Source organism: Rhyacophila brunnea, unplaced genomic scaffold (genome assembly GCF_057557595.1).
Source record: "Rhyacophila brunnea isolate RB1 unplaced genomic scaffold, BYU_Rbru_1.0 scaffold_118, whole genome shotgun sequence".
Lineage (NCBI taxonomy): Eukaryota > Metazoa > Arthropoda > Insecta > Trichoptera > Rhyacophilidae > Rhyacophila > Rhyacophila brunnea.
Genome location: NW_028232772.1, coordinates 62939 through 85494, shown reverse-complemented (window position 1 = coordinate 85494; position 22556 = coordinate 62939). Strand labels below are relative to the sequence as shown.

The following is a 22556-nucleotide window of genomic DNA, read 5'->3' as shown; positions in this document are numbered from 1 at the left end:
GAATCTATTTTTAACATAGTAGATTGAAATAATATTAAAGTGATATAACTAAGCCAATGACAATTGCTTTGAAATCCTTTGAAACAGTGAATAAGATTTCTACAGAAATCGAATCATCTAAACTAGCTAGTGGAAATTGGTTGTACCTGCCTATTGATTGTCAAGTTAATACCACAAAAAACATCTCATGAAACCAGTAGTACTGAAATTCCATATAGTGACTAAAACTTGTCGTTGAGGAATCAAAGGATTTTCACTATTTTTGATCCCCCCCTACCTCCATCGTTATACTTCCGTCACAAAATCTTTTACCCCCATATCTAAACAACATCACAAATTATTTAACCTCCCCCCCCCGCCTTTTCGATAAAAATCTAGTGTACCTATTTCTACTAAAATATTGTCTTGGTTTGTGAGGTCACGTTTTTCACAACGTAACCCCCTAACCCAGGGGTGGCGAACCTATGGCACGCGAGATGATTTTACATGGCACGCGAATGTTTCATTTTGAAGAGAAAAGAAATATACTTAAGTACTTACTTACATATAATATTACAGAATAATGACGATGTAGCCATGCGTATTTTCTTCGGTTTTTCATATTATGTTTAGGTACCAATCAATGTGCAAACGGAAACGACTAAATTTATGCATAAATAATGACAAATCGCATTGTATAAAAAATTGCAGGCAAATCATTACGTTTAATGTAATCATACGATTGCATAGGTCGGTCCTTAGGATTGGGGAATTAAATATAAAAAATATACAATCAACAAACTTTATGAAATTAATTATCGGCAGTCATTCAAATATAATAACTGCTTGTGATGGAGAATATAATATGAAAGAAGAGTGGTTTAAATGCTTCCACGATCTCTTTGAGTAATTTGAAAACAAGGGAAAAAATATTCAAAGAATCAAAGATATGCCTTCGGCTAGAAATACTGTGAAAGATAGAATATCAATACATGACTCAAATGTATTTTTTAAACCTTTTTAATAGAATTCTTAACTATTTTTTTAGAAAATTTAAAAAAAAATTTTCGCCATAAAAACTGCTTGGCACGTCGGACAGTTGAAAAATATTATTTGGGAAATTTTGGCACGCGTACTTAAAAAGATTCGCCATCCCTGCCCTAACCCATTCATTACTAATCACATTATATCAGTTATCCCCCACCTTATGATGTAACATCATATATGGACAAACCCATAGGTATAAAAGTGATGCACAACTTTTTTATCAATAGTGAAAATCCATCAAGGTCCACACAGAATATAAGTGTCACGTATAATTTTATTTCAAATTCAATATGGTACATATCAAATACTCATACTTATGTCACTTTCGTCTATGTATCAAATACATATTTACCAGATAGAACTCAGTATCAGCAGTGGTGAGATCGCTCACACTGCATGCTAGTACCGTTACCGATATATACCTACCGATCAATAATAACTTGCAGCAAAATAATCTTTAAAAGCTAACTGAGGAAAACATTTTGAATGTTCACGTAACCGGGCAGATAAATTATTTTACAGGCAGCAAGTTGTGTACCATTGATCTATACCTACATTATTTAGGTCCATAATATGCAGGATGTCTGTAATGGATATAGTGGAGTAAACATTACACCTAAAATCTTGGCAACAACCAACTACGGCACATTGACGTGAATTATTATTGTTCTACCAAGGTCTACCATCATTTAATTCACTTCCTAAGAGTATGAAACCTTGCAATTTAGCAGGTGGTAATGAGTAGGTACATAGTCCGACACCCCTCGGAATATGATTAATTATTATTTATGATGTATGGTATGTGCCCAATGGTATATTTGATAGGCGCTTCGGTTGCATGGCAATTGGTTCATTTCATCATAATTAGGTACGGTGCAGGTGGCTAAAATGATAAATCACATTGGCCGGAATCCAAGTCCTGTCAGGCACCATATTTTTTTCAAGATTTTTTTCAAATAGGTATGTTTCCAAATTATGTATGAATGAATGTACTTACGAATTGGCAGTAATCCTAAGTGATTATTTTTAAGGTTCAGCACCCTGAGGTTGGCGAGGTCTCCGATGGTCATGGGGAGGTGCGCGATTTGGTTTCCACTGGCGTCCAGCTCTTGCAGGAGAGTCATCTTGCCGATCTCTTTGGGGAGGGCGCTGAGGCCATTGTTCGACAGCAGGAGGACTTGAAGCGGCAACTGGCATAATTCGCGGGGGACCTCGGCCAGCTGGTTTCGGCTGGAAAGAAAGAAAAGGAAAAGAGGTTAACATAGGTAACTATTGACTGCAATATTTTTTGTATAATGTTTTGAATGGTTGATCATACTCGATTATAAATATTTAACATAGCACTGGTTTGACTTGATTAACAAAATGATTTAAAAATACAGATATCTTAACTCAACACATGGTACCTAACATATTATTTTATAATAAACCACAAAAGATATAACTATAATTTAATAAACATCCCCTTCCACCAAACCCAGGGGCGGTCCCCGCGCACACCTGGTCCCAAAATTCAAAATTCTTAAAAAATATGAATCCAAAATATCAAAATCTTTGAAGGTCCTCGACTGATAAACACGAAAAATATGTTTTAATCAAAGAGATTGGACTCCTCAGTCTAATGACTTAGAATTATTATTGTCTCTCAAGCTATGCATTGTAGAATCACGAAAAGATTTCTCGGTTATTGAGAATAATGGAATGTTTTTAGTGCAAAGTTTATAAATAATCACGAATACCTGCTATTCAAAAGACAAATGTTTCAAAACATAAAAAGATATTCAACTTGTAACTCGGAAGACATTGATTGCGTCGATTAAATACACCTGTTGGCTCATTCGTTAGCTGTGAACTATGTTTTTATTTTACAAACCTCATAGAAAGATATAACGATTCACAACTACCTATATGTTGTACTAAAAATGGAAAATAATCGGCAAGCAGCTTTCTTTAAATTAAGATATTTGAATATGCACACACGCATACACCAATACGTGAGTCTTTGACAGTTGCATTCATATGCGCGCATCTTGTAACTTACAACATTTAGAAAGGAAAACTCACGAAAATATAAGTAGAATGGGGAAAGAAAATACCTTTATTTTCATGAAGAGATAGATATTGGGAGCCGCACTTAACCCAACGAAGAGCCGCAATTGCCCACGTCTGGACTATATACCTACTTTATTTTAATATATCAATAATATTAAATGATAAAACAGAGCATCAGACAGGCCATGCCAAAATTACTACATACAATAATAAATATCCCATGTGATTTATTCAAAATAATCAAACGAGGAAAGAGCAATAACGAAGATAAAAGCGGATGAGTCATAAATGAACTGAGTGGACGGAGAACCACAGAGATATAGATAACAGAGAATGGAAACATAATACATGAACGAACGGGGGATGCTTCGCGGTTATTTCACTATCACAATACTTTTTTCACAAAGCCTTCTCGTGTAGGTTTAGTTAAAGGCTGCTGTGCGTCATTAGTCTATTTACAACCTGATCGATAACGGTTCAAAACTAGTTAATCCAATCACCGGCGATAACATTGCACTTTATCAGCTGTCATCGCCAATAATTCGTGGCCAGTGGTGCGGTAACAAAGATTAACCGGAACATGATAAGACCGGAACGACTGTGTTATTGCGACGCATATTTAAAAATGTTTAGATCAGAATAAAATGATGTAACTAAAAGAAATTATGATAATATATACATACATATTTTTTAGGGGACGTTCTACAGAATTGGCCTTGAGAATTGAAAATAGGATTTTTTAACATGTGGTCCATAATATCTGGTCTACTAGTTAATATAAAAAGGTCGTGTCAACGTTTTTTGTGTCAATAAATTTGCTCTATGACTCGATCCGACTCATATTTCATCAGGGCTGTCGAAGACATAAATCATAAATATTTATAATTTTAAATTTTGCATCTAATGCCGGGTCCACATTGGCAACAAGTTACGTTGCTGGCAACCTCGTCAGATTTTACGATAATTATGATGATTATCCTAAGTCTAGACCAGTGGTTCTCATGTGCGGCCACCAGCGCTTTACAGAATATTTCAAAAAAATATTTATAAAATTGTGAAATTGGTTGATTACATATTATCACTTGTCTTAAATTTCTTTCCACGCTCAAATGATCCATAATGTGTTCTTGTGATGAGACATGTGTGAAATAGTCCGTTTCTGACTTAACGAAATTTCTGCCAGAATACAATTTCACGCATTTGTTTACATGTGGGACCAAGTGTCTTCAATCTCTAAATCTGGAACTTGATAAAAGGTTCAAAGAATTGATTTTTTTTAACTCTTTCTTTTTTAACTTCTTGTAATAATAGCACGGTTGAAAAATTTTGGTCGTTATACGTTGACCAAGAATCAAGTCAATCCAAAGAATTGGTAGCAATTGCTTTAACAATATTGTCGATTTTTTCCTACTCCTGTATACTGTGAAAGATCATTCAGTGTAATACACTTCATAAAAAAACAATAATATCGAAGCCAGTTGACAGCTCTGCTGATGTAAACATAGAAGCAGCCATGCGGATTGCATTGGAAAAAAGGAATATTGAGGAATTTCCATTTCCATTATTTTTAAATAAATAGATATTTACTAAAATGTTCAAATGTCTTTTATTAATGTGAAGCCTTTACTGAGCCTTTTTTAAAAAGCCACCTAGCGGAAAAATACGAAGCTTGAAATTTGAGACATTTTTTTGATAATTTACAATTTCACCTGTATTAATTTAATTAATAAATATGTATCTGAAAACATTAAAAAGATTTTTTTTATTTAAGTCAAAGATAAACCTACAATTTAAGAAAAATGTTATAAAATGTGAATTTTGTTTACGTCCACATCTTATTATAACATATTATAGTTTATGGTCATATTTATTATTAAAATATAGTTTATTAAGTTTTCAATTTTTCTTCGTAAAGATTTTTGACTAATTCATGGTTTTAATATTTTTTATATTAATTTTAAAAAACATCGATTTTTATAAAAATATACATGTGTATAACTTGAAATTCTTTTTATTAAACTCAATGAGGTTTCCTATAAGCTTGTTTTAGAGCGTGTTCAGAAAAAAAGTCTTCGTCATCTTCATTTTAAAGTTTATAATTATTTTCTTTTTGACACCTTCTCAAACGAGTATTTTCCGACTAACTTTCTTCGAGGCATGCTCGCCTTTCATTCTCTTGAAGCTCGTAGGTCACTTCTGCTCTTAAAGCATTTTTCCCTGCTCTCACGTGGTATAGTTTTCAATCCCGATATTCTACTCAACGTGTCTTTTTTAAATAAATAAATAAAAATAAATAAATATAAATCCCATCAATTTTACACTATCTATCAATGAAGTGCGCTTTCTTTCTCGACCTTTTTCATTCTGATAGGATGTGTGGTAAAGGTCAAAGATAACAATAATAAGTCTATTAAATTAAACGCACTTTGTTAGGGCTATCTATTACACAGCATTCATAAATAGAAGCTTTACTATCAATTAATATCAAATAAATGTATGTTAACTGAATTACATTTACACATACACATGCATAATATCCATCTAAAAGAGTAGTCTTGCATCGATATTACTAATAGATAGTTTAGTGCATCTTTGTGAGATACATTTAGGTGTTTGGGTAGGTACAAATAAAGATATCGAAATGTTTCAGTTCCGGTTCAAATGCATACTGCACCACTGGCCTTGACAACAGCATGACGCCAACGATTACCGTGTAACGAAAGATACAGATATAGAATAGAAGAAGAATACCGGAAGATGGAGTGAGATCGATTGGACGAAAAATTCGAAAGCAAAAGTTATTAATACGCGGAGAAAAATTAGATCAATAAAGTCGTGACATGCGAAGCGACCTATACCTACCTTATTAACAACTATAATATTAATAACTCTATACTATAAAATATTACAGTTTGTGAATCGATACAATTCTTACGAATCCATGTAGATGTTCCCATTTCATATCATTGATGTAGCATGGCACAATTTGTATCATGATTTTCTTCTACTGTTTCTATATAGGTCGAATGTCAGAAGAGAACAAAACACGAAAACGGCCAAGTAATAATTTTATATTATTGACAAAACCCAGATAGATTTACAAAATAGGTATAGATATAAGTAACCATATTAATATATTCTGATTTTTTTCGTCAACATGCAGTGTGGGAATATAAACGATTTAAAAATAATATCAGGTGCTCAGATCTTTAGTCGTTGTCTTAGTTCCACGGGAAAACAACGAAGGAAGCGGCTAATTTCATGAAACCAATCCCAATGATTATGTCAAACTTTTATTTTTTTCACAAACGCTTTGCGCTAAAAATATGATTTTTGCATTGCGGTTACTCAAATCAATCATCTTTCTTTATTTCCTTTGTCTCATTCATTACTGATAATATCTAGCAATCAGTGAAAATACAGAATTACCAGCAATCTCCTTCCTCATCTTGTTATGTCTGATTGCTGTCTAGAATCTAGATATTTCTTAATTTGTAAAGCGCACGCCCTCGCAAATTATTCCCTTCGACGCCACCTGTGATCACCTTCCTCGCCAATCCGCTTGGATCTCTTCTAACAATGCGACCGAAGAATAGAAAACAAAGTCGCTTGCAAGTAGACGACAACCGATCTTTCAAGCCAAGCCGTCATAATACAGAAACGTTTGTGAACCATCCTCCGACAGCACCATATCTCGAATATGCCCTATCTCTTTCTATCTGATTCTCTGAGAGTCCAGTCGATGATATGACTTTTTTGTGGTTCTTTCATCTACCATAGCCATTGAACCTGGAGCCAAGTTCTATTTTTTCCCAAATGATTTACCCTGCACGAGGAGAGCATGTCAGTTCGATCGAGAATCATTTTTGATTAATTTAATAAAACGAAAAAACTTTTAGTACCTACTTATTCCACTATTATTATTTAATAAATCTGGACCGGTTTCGTCCGCCTCAGAGGGACATGAAAATGTGGAAAATTGGGATAAGAATAATTTTTTTTGCGTTTTATTATATTATAAAAAGCAGTTCCACCATGAATTGACAGTTAACACAATAAAAGAAAAAATCGAAAATCATTAGTTTCGTCTTTGATTCGTTAAGGCCTAAATAACCTTGGGCAATATCCACGAAGGTTTTCCTAAGAATTAAAAGCTAAGTTACATGTTTCAAGCCAGAATCTTGTGGAGGGAATCATCGTGAGAGATCATTAATAAAGAAATAGGGCTCCATAGAACTGTTGTTCAATTTTTTACTTCAATTGCCGAAATAAAATACTTTAAATAAAATGATCTAAATTTCCCAAACATTCTATTTTCGTAGGCAGAGAATGTGTTCGGGAAAACAGAATATAATATAACGTATAAGCAGATGGAAGTCGAAATGTCGCAGACTGCATTAGGAAGTAAAGTTCAGACTGCTTCCACTACATGCACGAAAATGCGGCAAAATCCGTCCGACATTGCACCTAACCCGCAGGCGACCGTGAAAATCCAAAAACTAACTAATCGATAGTCAACTTTACAACATTGGTACAATGCCTTTTTGTCCGCATACAGTGGCGTGCGTACATACACAATAACAATAATTACCTATCACAATAGCTGAAGTGGTAATTTTCTTCTTTTATTGTTCAGATTAGAATATGAAATATAGATTTTCTAGAATAACGATCACCGGACTGGGTAACCGGCGTATTTTTACACGAAATTGTGGTCTAATCTAATTTTAATCATCTAACAAAAATGGTAAATTATTTTTTATAATCAGCGAAAATTAAAAGCTTTCTATAAAATAATTACAAGATAAAAAGAACTTTTTATGTACGTTTTAAATTTTCTGTTGAACCATATAAACTTGACTTGACTACCTTAAACGATCAAAAAAAAATGTACTTGACATGTCATATTGATTTCCATAGTAACGCACGTATATATTAATAATTTAGTTGCTAGGACCCCAGTCCCCTAGCAACCAATAATGGTGTCGAAATAATTTTTCATACAAAACAGAATTAACTGAAAATGAATTCAATTCTACTTAAAGATGGCTAAAAGTATTAAAAAATGCATTGGCATCGTGTTCTGATATATTATAAAAGTTTCAAATGTCTAGGTAGTCGGGAAGTTAGTTAAAAATCCACCGGACAAATAAAAATACGAGCTAAGAAAAACGTTGTAATATGGTATATCCATCTATATTCGACAGTCATCTCTTTCCTCATTGACTGAATCTCGGTAGTGCACATCTACCTTATTTTACTTTGCGATGTATGTTTAGAATTTAGATATAGAATGTCACGAATCACTAAACACTATTTAGCAGTTTGTTGGGTGAATAGTGGTTAGCGTTAGAGTAAACACGCGTAAACCGATGTGCGCGTGTAACTTGCAACTTTCATACCATTGAATGTCAATCAAAAAATATTTTAATAATTAGGTAGAGAAATGGAAATTTAAAAAAATGGCAAGACTTTAGCAGCTATCATTTTATTTCGATCCATGCATAACATATTCCCGTTACTTAAATTTAACTAAACATGATATATCCAACTCGGCCTTAATTATAAAATGATCTATTTAAAAGTAGTGTCACGAACTGTTTTTAAATTCTACTTCACATTTTTTTTATTAAGCTACGAAGTCTTAGCTGAAGCTTATTTAGATGTACTAATACACTGTTATTAAATTTATATAAGACTAATGATTATAAAATAAAAACAAAAAAAAATATATTACATTATTAGCTTCAACAATGTGGTATTATAATTTATTTGTGCAGGTCTACACGTTAAGAACCATTTGGATACTTACACAAAAACATTTTGATTTTTGGCTGAGCTATAAACATATCAAGATTAAGTGGTAATAATTGATAATTTTAATTTGAAGGAGCCTTCGTTTTTTTTAATATTCCCAAACAACGTGATTTACATCTTCATTGTCGTTTCAGCATTGACATTTTAAAAAGTCATATTGTGGGAGCCCACGCAGATTATATTAGGTAAAACTTAAGTGAACCAGTTGTTGTTAAATATATACCTATCAAAGAAGATATTACCGCTATATTCACTTTGTAGAAGTAAGACGATCGCGTGCCATATATAACAAAATATGCAAAGATTTCGCCAGGAAACAATAATTGGTAAGCGGCGTCGTTAGATCATTTACGATGGAGAAAGATTCTTGAGGAGACGAAGACCAGCCAAGGGCCGTAGAGCAAATAATGGTGATTATATCAAAATGGCTTTATTTTTTTTTATTTTACGATATTATTTTGCAGTTTCGATATGGGAGAACTCCACTGCCGGGAATTTACACCTCCAACATTTTCTTTAGTGCAGGAGAGAGTAAACGAATAATTTTATTTTTGGGGGAGCTACCCCAACAGACGAAAACTGCGGAAGGAATATGAAATCGTAGAGGGGGGCCGAATTTTTGTTGCTCTGGAAACACAGACCAAATTGCCGCCAACTGGCGTAAACTATAAAAACGAAAATGATAATTTCGTGCCCACCGGAGGGGAAGGTTTACACACCCAAACACACGAAATTTAATTTTAAAAGATAGCTTGCAATATTAAAACTAAATTTTTTTTATTATATAGATACCTACTTAGAATTGATAGGTATCCACCAGCATTGACGAAATTGGACGATATATTAAATTACAACATAAGCTGACAATCATCAATGACAGTGCTCCGCAACCGGTGTGCCGCGAGACAATTGCCGGCCACAGACGGACAGTTCTCGTAACAGGTTGAACATGCCAGTTAATAACCATACAGTTATCTTTGGTAGATAATCTGCTGCGCCCATAGACGGACACTTTTCGACCTTTCAGATGTGTGCCATGTTCAAACTGCCAGCGACCTCCCACTCCCGTGTTTTTGTAAAACTGTTGGAATTTCAACTCACCGAAAGTTTTCGGGTGACGTTAGCTAGCTGTGTCGTAAAGTAGGAGTAGCTGGCGCGATTTGGCGGCAAATTTTGACAGTTCTGTCATAATCTTCTAAGTTCGTTCGATAAGAAGTATATTATTTTTGTTGCGTATTCTTTTGCTACTCATATTATATAATTACGAATATTGTGAAGTGTCAACTAGGTACCGCAAACAATATTTATTGTGTGTTGTTAATATGTCTGTACCAAATTAATATATTATATTATTCAAAACCAATAAGTAAATTGTTTTGGTGATTGAATAAAACATATTACATAAATTTAATGTATATAACCCTGATTTAAATAAAACAATACGTATGTATTTTATCTTAATTAAATTTTATTAAAACAACAATTAGTATACTATGAATAATTTATTCAAAATAAAAGAATCTGGACATATATTTACACAAACAATAAATTGTAATCATAATAAATCTAACAAAGTAAAAATATTCGTAGATCAATCGTTCGTTCAAGTATACCCTACTTAAAACTAATTTAACACATGGTACCCCTGTGTATGATCTCGGCGAACATAACCTCCATAGTTTTTGACACTTGATCTGCCACAGACAATAACTGTACGTATATGGGCACGTCTGTTGACAGTTCGACAGATTTAAATGGGGTAGTTAAACTGATCTGTGGTGTGTCCACTAACGTACAGTTATTGAACAGTTATTGTCTGTGCCATGTTCAAACTGCTACGAAAACTGTCCGTCTATGGCCGCCTAATGGTAGGTGTGCCGCGGAGCATTGCTTAAAAAACACAAATGATTTTGTATATTTTATACAATAATTACTTGATAGCCAAAATTGCGTACATGGCTGGTAATAAATAAATTTGAGCACCTGCATAAACTTAATAAAACAATGCAAGGTCAGAATGAAAATATATCGACGTGATCTGACAAATTAGAAGGATTTTAGACAAGGATCTCTACAAATGTACCAAAGGACCAACCAGACTACCAATGAAAACAAGCAATTAATTTTGGATCCGTCTCCAAAACATTTAACTTTGCTTTAAAAAGAAATTTCATCATTACTTTCATCTAATCAATACGACTGGATTCGAAATCCTTTTGCCACCAATGCCAAAAATTCTATAGAAGCGCTTATGCTATTTTCTGGATTTTGGTTAATAAAGAATGTCCTCGTATTTTTGACAAGGCTACCAAACTAAGTAGGTAAGTAAGGCTAAAAACTTTTACGTTCATTGAAACAAACTCAGGTATCATATTAATTAGTTATTCTATTGCTAATACAAATACATGGGAATATGTACATTTGGTTTTTCGTCGTGTGTTATGTATTTTTAATTATTTATCAAATAGGTATGTAATGTAATTTTGACAAGGCCTCTAGCCTGGGGCCCAAGCTCAGGGGGGGCGGCGTGGGAGGTGAAGCAGATAAGTGAGATAAACACAAATTAAATGTTTGCTCTAGTAGCAAAAAAGTCGCCTGTGGCGCATTTTTACTTCGCTAACATTACTATTTTAGCACATACGATTATGGGATACAATTTATTATTATTGTGTCAATACTCGACATATAATTATTGTGAAAACGACAACTAACCGTAATTCAAGTGGACGTATTAATAAATACAAAAATTCGCTAAACATAGAATCAATACGATTAATTTTACATCGAAAATCATTTGAAAAAACGCTATTTTAAAGTATCACACTGTCTTTAACCCTAGCGATAGGTAGGGGAGGGGGACGCCGAATATTCTGGCCTGGGGTCAATGTTTTGGTGTATAAATTGTTTTACGTGTGGTGTGCCGCGGAATTCTGGGAATACCTGTAGTGTGCCGTGGCTGAGAAAAGGTTGCGGAGCACTGATCAATGATATAGGTACATATTCTTAAAGTTAACAAGTTCTTATTTCTGACGGTATCTGGAACGTAGTAGGTACCGATAGCAATAATTGGGAGCAGAATCTAACGAATTGTCTTCAAACCATGCACTTGAAACATGGTCAGCAGACACTTTTAAACGTAGATATTATAATAATGCAAAGACTGCGTTAAATCGGTCAATTCAATTCAATTCAATTTATTTATTTTTAACATATTGTGGACATTACAAATTATAAGCCTTTATAAATATACATGAATTGCACTGTCGAGAAGAAATCTGCAAACTGTACAACACTCTTAATTCGGAAAGATTCGAACAACTTAAAGATTCTGCTCCAAATATGTTGGTTATTTTTTGATCAACCTACATAATAAGTACCTATGTGAAATTATGAATATCAATAAAAACTTTTTACGATCAAGCATCACCGATGAACATTTACAAGCAGTTTTAAGAATCTCCACTACAAAATTTTTAAAAAATACCTGAAATTTAAAAAATGTTGAAAAATGGAAAACAGTTTCATTCTTCTCATTAAAATAAATTGTTAGCTATTAGAGAATCATTTATTTTTTTATGTTGGAATTCACTTCTCATTTTTAAAAATAGTATTTTACTTGTGGCTCCCCGTTCATTTTATATTCCTAATGCGGCCCTTCATCCAAAAACTTTTCCCAGGCCTGTATTAGAACCTTACGAAGTAAAATTACCATACGATTTGTACAATACATATTCACACAATTTTATTACATATCACTATATCGATTATTTCTTGGGATGCGGAGCATCTACAGTTCTACAGCATATATGGACCGCAGCACACCACTGTATTGCGTATGTATTAATTATTTTTATTATTTGCCTAAGCCTTACACCCTAAAGAAGCTACATGCCAGCTCTTAGAATTGTCTTATCTATGGTCACCACAGAACAGAATATGAAGTGTACCCTGATGATTACAAACCTATTACTATTACATATATCGGATACAATTTGTTTAAATTATTTACTATCTCTTTTGATTTCTACTGCACAGCAGACCGCAGTCCATCACAACGCAATCCCGTTGTTCCGAAACAGTTCCCATTGTTAACATAACAGTATCACCTCGCATACAGATAAGGATATCGAAACAGGAAACATGTTATTGGTTCAACGGCAGCTACACAAACCAGGTAATCATACATTATAATGGTATAATGCAATTGCAATGCATTTTACAAAAATGAATCTAGTAGGTTCATACTTAATACGTGGGTACCTAACCAAATATACACATCCAAACCACAATAAATGTATAACCGTCAAGGAGTGAACAAAAAATACCTTACTATCAACATATTTTATTAACACAATAATAAAGTATTAGTTAACAATGTCCTTCTAATGCAGCGATACTTAACCTGCGGCCCTTTAAGCTTTTATGTGCGGCCCGAAACACATTTATTATCAGGAATTTCGTATATCTTGAAATTCGTTTCGACTTTGACGCACAGGTAGTGCACAACAGCACACGATAATTTAAAAAAGAGGCATAGTTTTTAAAATCTCAAAAATGTTTTGTAAAAAAGGGGGGGTTTGATGATTTTTCAGTAGTGATGTGGCCCGCGTTACTTTACAAATATATGTATTTGGCCCGAAGAAAAAAAAGGTTGAGTATCATTGTTTTAATGGGATGAAACCCCTGGTAATTAAATTATATACGCAAAGTCTGTTGTATTTATATAAACTGTGCTACAAAAGGGTCCTACGCGCTGCAGGTCTGGCATGGCGGGAGGCGCGAGAGTTGGCGATGGATCGAGGGAATTGGCACGAACTCGTGCTTGCCCTATGCGCCAATGCTGGGGAGTGATAGGGTGAAGGAAGAAGAAAGAAGAAGATTTATATAAACTAAATATTAATAAAGTAATAAAACGTTTTCAGTTTGCATGCGAAACGTAGATCCTCGATATATTGTATAATACGCTAGCTCTAAAAATGAAGAATAGCAAAGCATGGCATGGAACTAAGAATGCCAAACCACCCCCGTTTCAGGATTCCGGTTAAATCACAGTCGAGATGCAAATACGTATCACGCCAGATTTCAGATTTACCAGGCCAGTCGGAACTATTATTATAATACGTAGGTGACCTGGTAAGACCAAGCAAAAAAATCTGTAAGTGGAAAATTAATCATTGTCAAGAAAGCTATCACACAGATATTGGACGGGAATTTTTCATTGGAAAGAACAACTAACAAAAAGAAAGTTGCAAGTTTGATTTTGGATGGATTTATTTTAAGAACGAAATCTAAAATTTCCAATAGAAAGTTAATTAATTTTAACACTGGTTGAATCTTGAACACGAGGCCGAACTGCTGAAATGATAATGACGTGGATATTAATGGAAAATAGCATCATGTAGCGGTACTCATAAGAGAGGAATTCATTCAGCAGTGAATCAACCTTTCAGACAGTTGCGGTTGTGCTAAAAAAGATGCTTACAAAACGACAATGACCGTCAAATGCAGCAAAAGTGATTTGTTCACACCAGTGACGAAGACTCCATACTAGTAGACGATCAGTGACGTCCCGTGGGGGTAGGCAGGTTGAGCGTCGCTTGGGGGCGGCAGTTACTCGATGGGCGGCAAATCGAGGAGAATCATTTGGAATATATATATAAATATGATATATAGGAATAGCTAAAATTATTTTGTTTATATTTATTGTACTATAATAGCATGATAAAAATGGTATTAAAATAATAACTGTGTATTGGCTAAATAGTAGGTAAAAACCAAATGTGTCGGAAAAATCAACCAAATAGAACCTCAGACTTGGTGATTTGGGTGTTTAACGTAATTATTATATTATATTTATTTGCTTTTTATATCAAAATTTAATGTTATATATTGTTTTAGTGGTATATAATATGTTGTTAGTAATGTATCCATACAATACATTTCTTAGATATTGGAGTCATGAAAGGATGATAAAAATGGGGCGGCATTTTGTCTAGGGACATCAGTCACATCACTGTAGGCGATTATTTAATTAAAGCCTACCAATCTTAAGAAAAAGTATTTTTTATTTGTCTATTAACGTATTTACATAGCAACTACTTCATTATTTTATACAATAATATAATTTTCCAACGACATCCGTATTGTATACTGAATATGAACGAAATTCAAGTAGGTACTGTAAATATGGCTGTCCTGTGATTTATTTCAGTTATCTACCACAGCATACCTTCCTCCAACAGGCTCCCTTCAGCACTTGTTTACACTGGTATTTTTGTCGATTCCTTACACTCATTTATAATTTTTATATACCTTCTGCCGAGTGATGAAGATTAAACTATTATTTATATTTAGATTGACAAAGTCAATACTCAGTTTAAAAACATATAATGTATATATATATATGTTCACTGTTGATATAAAAAAAAATAAGATAGCATTCGAAGAAATCAGCAGTACACATATTTTTTTGTCATTTTATCGCTTGTCGCACCTTGTGGTTTTATCTTTTCAAAATGGCGATATGGTTCTGACTAAAAAACATTTTATTAGGAAAGGCTTATCATATATTTAAAAAAAAACATACATGGTGATTCATGCGGTTATTTTATACAACTGCGCAGATTAATTCCTAGTGTATACAAATTTACAAATACATAGAATGTTGCATGCGTAAACGATAAATACATACTATTTTTGGCAGAAACTGTGCGGTTTTTTTTTCATAAAAAGCAAATGAGCTTTCGAAGCTTCGAAAAGTTTTGATATTAATTAACTGGTTTATCAAATTGAAATTTCTACCGAGAAAATACTAATATGGTTAAGAAAATAATTTATTGCTGGTTTGTAAATATAGCCCACTGTGGCCTGGATGGTAGATAAGCCGTGGGCCGCGGGTTCGATCCTGAGACTGGACACAAAAATGCATTTTTTCATGTTTATTTAGCCCGGTGAAAGGACTCAATGGATAGAGCAAATAGATAACAAGCAATCCTCGCAAAAAGTATGATATATTTATGAAGCTTCAAGTTTTTAAACCCCATTCGCTGCGGACCTTTTTAATTAATATTTAATTACCACATGTAATTTCGGAGTTATGGAGATGGATGCATGACTTTGCAGTTATACCGCGTGATTAGTTTCACAAGCTTATTAAAAGAACTATTACCTACTGAGTACATCTTGTGATATAGAAAAAAAAATATATGCGCCATGACATTACAAAATGATACATAACGGTGTATTGCGTATTTATCACTTATTTCAGCACAAATAATGTTCAACAATACAAATTGGATAGTAACTCGATTTTTTCGTCAATTAAATGAGACGAACGGAGTTTCCATGTATCTATTCCTGGAAAGTGCAGCAACCATAAAGTAAATAATTAATTGGTAATAAACGTCCTGACATATATCAATTTTCCGTGAGCGCTTGAATTTATAAAATCAATTCATACAACCTTCCACTGAGTGACCCATAATTTGCATTTTTCGGTTGTCTATTTTTTATAATTGTATAGCTATATTTCTCTCTTTTACCCGTATATTTATTTACATTAATTCAAATATGTTAATACTCATACTCAATACATAATGTCTGTTATGGGTTTTGTTTTATTTTATGATATCGAAAAATGTACCTATCGTAAATAAGTTGATAATTATGTGCTATTTTTTGCTGTTTTTCAATAATATGTAAGTATTATTAGTTTGAGCAATTAGCCAACAACCATTTTTGTAAAAACAAAAATCTCTACTCTGTGGATGCCAATATTACGATATTCTTATGCCGGGTCCACATTGTCAACATGTAGCGCGACAACCTCGTTAAATGTTACGATAATTATCATAATTGCTTTAGAATTTTTACGATAATTATCATACTTATCGTAAAATTTAACGAGGTTGTCGCGCGACATTTTGCCAGTGTGGACCCGGCATTAGGATCGAACATGGTTATAAAAATCTTTAAAAACTTATTACTTATGATTTACAGACTACCTACTTTATAATAAACAAACGTTTGCTTAGAATGTTACTAACGTGAGAGATCGTGGCGATGTATATGTAAATAATAATCAAACTGCATAAAATAAAAACATATCCGTTTAATATATTATATTGAACAATTATATTTATGGCCGACACACGGTGCATCAATATGAGCTGCATTCAACCCGCGCTGTGCACCTTCCGTTGTTTTGTATTGCAATATAAAAGTAAGTATAGGTACAACGACGGTGAATGCATTGTCATTTCAGGCGTACCTTTTTTTTAATTAGCTCACGACAAAGTGTTAATAATGAGCTCTGACTAATGCAAGAATAAACTAGCACAGCTTTTCTTCCCCAGCCGCCTACAATAGGTAGAATGAGAATCATTTCCCTCCGGCGTTAGCAGGTAACGAGGAAATTCACCCCTTTCGTTTGAAACGCCGGATGAATCCCCGGGTAAGTGAACGGCGGACACTTTATTATGAATTACGATTTATCACCCGTTATGAAAATACGAATTTTGATACCAGTATGTTTAGACATAAGGCTGTTATAAATTGTAATACGGCATGATTTATTACGGAAATTACGTCCCAATTTACAATGACATTGCAGCAGAGTTTCGTCACATAAATAAACCCTCATAATTAAATGACAAGATGTAGAAAACCGTAGATACTATGTTAGTATTTAATTATTATAACGTGCCTTCGGGCTTAGTGTACAGGGGATTATATGAAGCGTTATTTAATGACATATTTAATTTCGCATATTTTATAATTATTGCAACTCGTATAAGATTGAATGCCCACGCGAATTTAAGTCGACTAGCTCAGTGGTCGGCAAACTCATTTGTCAACAGAGCCAAATATCAACAGTACATCGATTGAGATTTCTTTTGAGAGCCAAATTTCTTAATCTTAAATTATATAATATGTAGGTACAATGTTTGTTAACTTGATATCATACGTAATAATGATCTTATTTATTGATAAAAATTAAATTGTAAGTATGGTATCCATAAAATTAAATAATGACAATGACTGACAAACACTCAATGTGTATAGTGGTCTTCTATAGAATAGTCATCTCCTTGTATAGTTTGGGAAGCCAGGTTTGCATGTTGTTGTTTTTAATTTTAAGCACAATTCCAGGTTGTCATCAATAAAACGACTCCTCAATTTACTCTTGATTTCCTCTCATCGAAATCTCTTTACTAACCACAAGACTTGCAATAATAACATTGTTGGAATATTGTCTTCAGTAATTAAATACAGAACTTGATTTTTCTTGACTCTTCTAACGTTTCTCAACTGCTTTCATCCTTACATCACCGACAAGATATTTAGTGCGAAATGACGCGTGTTTAGTTGTAAAGTGTCTCTCTAAATTTGAATGCGCCAATTTTTCCCAACAAATTATAATACTGGTCGGTAGGCCATTTAAGTTTTGAATAAACGCGAAAGTCTCGGTCCATTCAACTTTAAATTCATGGTTTTCGTCTTCCGTTTTACTTTGCTTCATTTTTGTAAGCATGTCAAATAGGGCAGAGGGCATTTGTGGAAGAGCCGCACTCAAGGGGCCAAAGAGCCGCGTGTGGCTCGCGAGCCGCGGTTTGCCGACCACTGCTAGCTTGACGGGTAGACCAGAGGTTCACGCTGTATGATGTTAGGATCCGCCTGTTCTCTTGTATGGCTGCGAGACGTGGAATCGAAGGTCCAACTATTGAGCTGAGCTTTACGTACCGACCTCTGATCCGAATCTTAGGACGACTGGCGAAAGCGCATTACAAATACTCGAGTTCGTGAGCTGGCACGGACTTCTTCACGTGGCTGAAACATGTTCTCCAGATACCACATGCCAGTGCAATACTCCGCACACTTGTGGCCAACTGCACTCATTCCGTAGCCGTGACCGACCCTAACTTACCCTGTGGCAATGCTATAAAAGCGATCTACACGTCTCACAAAGCAGGAAACGCGGGATGTTGCGACGGGGTGACCTTGTGATAGACCTATGCTCCGATACTGGAGCGCGACGTGGCGAAGTAAATAAGTCAGTTTTATAATAAATATTGAATTCACATAAATGTGTGCAGTTTCTATTTTTTTCTTTATTTTTATATCCCATACATCAAGCATGTAGATCTACAGTATTAAAACTAACAGTAATCCAACACACTCTCCCATTGTCATCTTTCAAATTGAACAAATATGTATTATATTTAGCTGAGGACACTGAAGCGTCACCAACACAAAGAAATACTCGATCTCATATTCGTCGTAAAAAATATAAATTGTAGTCTTCTTTTGGGTAATCGTTCTCAAACTATTCACGTGTTGTGCAAAGAGCCTACTGCGCGACGGTAAGAGGAAACTACGCCTCAGTTTCTCACAGTTCAGCAGCAGTCCCTGAGTGATGCAATGCGAATCAAATGATACGACGATGACAAACGAGTTGTCTCACGGTTAATTTGAAATCGACTTTCCCGTAAACAGGTTAAGGAAATAATAATTACAAGATAAAAGAACTTTTTATATACAACGTTTTTAAATTCTGTTGAACCATATAAACTTGACTTGACTAGCTTAAACGATCAAAAAGATTTGTACTTTACAAGTCATATTGATTTCCATAGTAACGCACGTATATTAATAATTTAGTTGCTAGGACCCCAATCCCCTAGCAACCAATAATGGTGTCGAAATAATTTTTCATACAAAACAGAATTAACTGAAAATGAATTCAATTCTACTTAAAGATGGCTAAAAGTATTTAAAAAATGCATTGGCATCGTGTTCTGATATATTATAAAAGTTTCAGATGTCTAGTCTAGCTAGTCGAGAACCGGACAAATAAGAATACGAGCTAAGAAATATGTTGTAAAAATAGAATTGGTTAATTCTTCACTTTCAAAATCTCAATGAAATCATATGATATTACAAATGTAATGTAGGTGCCGACCGACCTATAATATTATGTTTTCTTACATTTTATCGTCTCAATACCTGTCTGTGGGGTATGTCCTTGTCGAATTAAATCCATCCCGTGATCGACGAGTTGGACATGTTTGCCATGGATAATAAATACCTCATCAACATGTTATGTTTTTTTATTAGTGTCACTGTCGATACGTTACTTATAAGAACCATGTCAAAATGTCAAAAATATTATGAATTCATAACACGGCCATTCAACACGTTCTTGTTTCTATCTTGTTTTGCTGTTTGTTCTCCGAGATAAAAAAAAAATACTACGTATTGAAATATTTCATTGTTGAAAGCTCATCTCATATTTTAGTCGGCCGAGGCCGTTGACGGTAAGTTTTGAGTAGGTAGTCACGTTCTTGGACGAAAACTGAGCAATCGCGGGATCGAGACCGGTGTGAATTTACAGGACATGAAGTAAAACTTAGGCACAGGAACGACCGCCCTTGGGCATCGGGGAACAGTGCTTATCAAATATTCACGCGACTAATTGCAAAGTTTGCTCCACCGACAGTAACGGTCTAGCTAGACTAAACTTTTCTAGGTAGTAAATAATGAGGAACTGACTACTTTTTTCTGTATTAGCCTTAATTATGTAATACATATACATACATACTACATATACGTGCATATTATAATATGTCAATTTGGTCAGTCCATATTATGCACGTCGGCGAAACGAGGTGTAAGTACATTGAAAAATGCATAATATACTTAACGGCCCACATGCTCGGCGTAGGTCAAAATTGAGTTTTTATTGTATTTTCAAACCATGATCCTGGACACTCCTCAAACGTTGTAAATAATCTATTTATATAATTTTGAAGCCTTATTATTCTTTATATTTATTTTAAACATTTGATGACTGCATAAAGTATTTTTGTTACATAAAATAGTATTCTTTTAAACCTCTCGCTCTAATGTTTTAGAATATAGTCATATTTCGGTACATGAATGTGCAGTGGTGTTAAAATTTTTTACATTTATTAATTTTTAAACGCATTTATAAAACCATTAGTATATTTTTTTTTTATAATAACCATACCCTTGCTTTTTCGTACAAGGTGGTAATACTAATAATTTATGACGAGATAATTTTAGTAAAATATTTACGATAAAAAAATATATTGATAATCTCTGTGATCCCAAATTCGACAAGAATTAGGCATTTTATTATTCAAAACATCGGCAAGATTAACACATTTGAAGATGATTCTAAAGATATTTATTATAAGCTATGTCTTTGACCATTCAAGTGTGATAAACATCTTACGAATAATGATTGCTTTATAATAACTATTGACCTAAGAATAAGGTAGTGTTTTTTTGAAATACGCCATTTCTTTTGTCATTCCCCAGTGGTTAAGCTACAACATACGGCCGTAGCCATAAATTGACAAACTATAATTGAAGTAGGGAGTAAAATGATATTGACGCGCGTGTTTAAACATGCCGATTTTTTGAATAATAAAATGCCTAATTCTTGTCAAATTTGGGATAACAGAGATTATCAATATATTTTTTTATCGTGAAAATTTTACTAAAATTATCTCGTCATAAAGTATACTAATGGTTTTATAAATGCGTTTAAAAATTAATAAATGTAAAAAATCTTAACACCACTGCACATTCATGTACCGAAATATGACTATATTCTAAAACATTAGAGCGAGAGGTTTAAAAGAATACTATTGTATGTAACAAAAATACTTTATGCAGTCATCAAATGTTTAAAATAAATATAAAGAATAATAAGGCTTCAAAATTATATAAATAGATTATCTACAACGTTTAAGGAGTGTCCAGGATCATGGTTTGAAAATACAATAAAAACTCAATTTTGACCTACGCCGAGCATGTCCCCCCTTAAGTACGGAAAATAATCAATTATTTAAAAATATTATTTTGTAGGTCAGTATGGCGCTAATAACCTACCTCAAACATTAGTTAGTTTTGCGGGGCGAAGCGTGTGGCGTGCATGTTAAATAAGTGCACACAATATGCACGCCCCGCCCCGCTAAACGCTACCACTGAGGCCTTACGTTTAGATATTCGCGTTACTTGTACGTGAAATTAGTGTACTGTTAATCATCACCTATTCGTAGTTAATTTTAAATAACCAAGTACCTAACCAAGTCCGAAAAACTTCAGTGAACAATTTAATATTATTAGGTATATCTATCATCGATATATAAATCACATACCTAATAAATGAGAAACCTTCTTTAATACCAGGAACAAAAAAATCACCGTAGCTCGACCACACACATCCCTATGCCATCGTCATGGACGCAGCATGATATGCACGAGGTGAATCAACGACACTCAATTAATTAACTTAAAGAGAAACACAATATCGGTCTCCTTTTTGCTCTTTTAAAAAGTAGTGTTTTTACCCCAATATCATTTTTCTTTCACATACAATATGTTTACACAACCTACCAGCAAGCAAGATCCAGCACAGTATGTCTTTATGGCTGTAAAAATGTTAAAGTTAAAAAATAATCCCATTGTGCAGTTTTAAAGCCTCTGCCGGCTCCTTCCTGACAAATGCGTCTGCCGCCCTTGACAGTCGCGAGGGCGAGGGCGCAGGGCGGAGAAGGCCAGAGCCGCGCTATCTTTGTGCTACGCCTGCTGAATACACAAAGCGTAAAATAACCATGCACCGGCTACGGCCT

At 34.0% G+C, this 22556-nt stretch overlaps 1 protein-coding gene across 1 annotated transcript in view; it reads right to left on the bottom strand.

The window, feature by feature from the left end:
- Positions 1–22556, bottom strand: part of LOC147078206 (leucine-rich repeat and calponin homology domain-containing protein-like) — a gene marked incomplete at its 5' end in the record, with an annotated part of 89701 nt that overhangs the window by 29131 nt on the left and 38014 nt on the right. The window contains one exon of the mRNA XM_085960577.1: positions 2024–2256. Within this exon, the coding sequence (XP_085816703.1) occupies positions 2024–2256 (233 nt within the window). The remainder of the gene's footprint in view (positions 1–2023; positions 2257–22556) is intronic.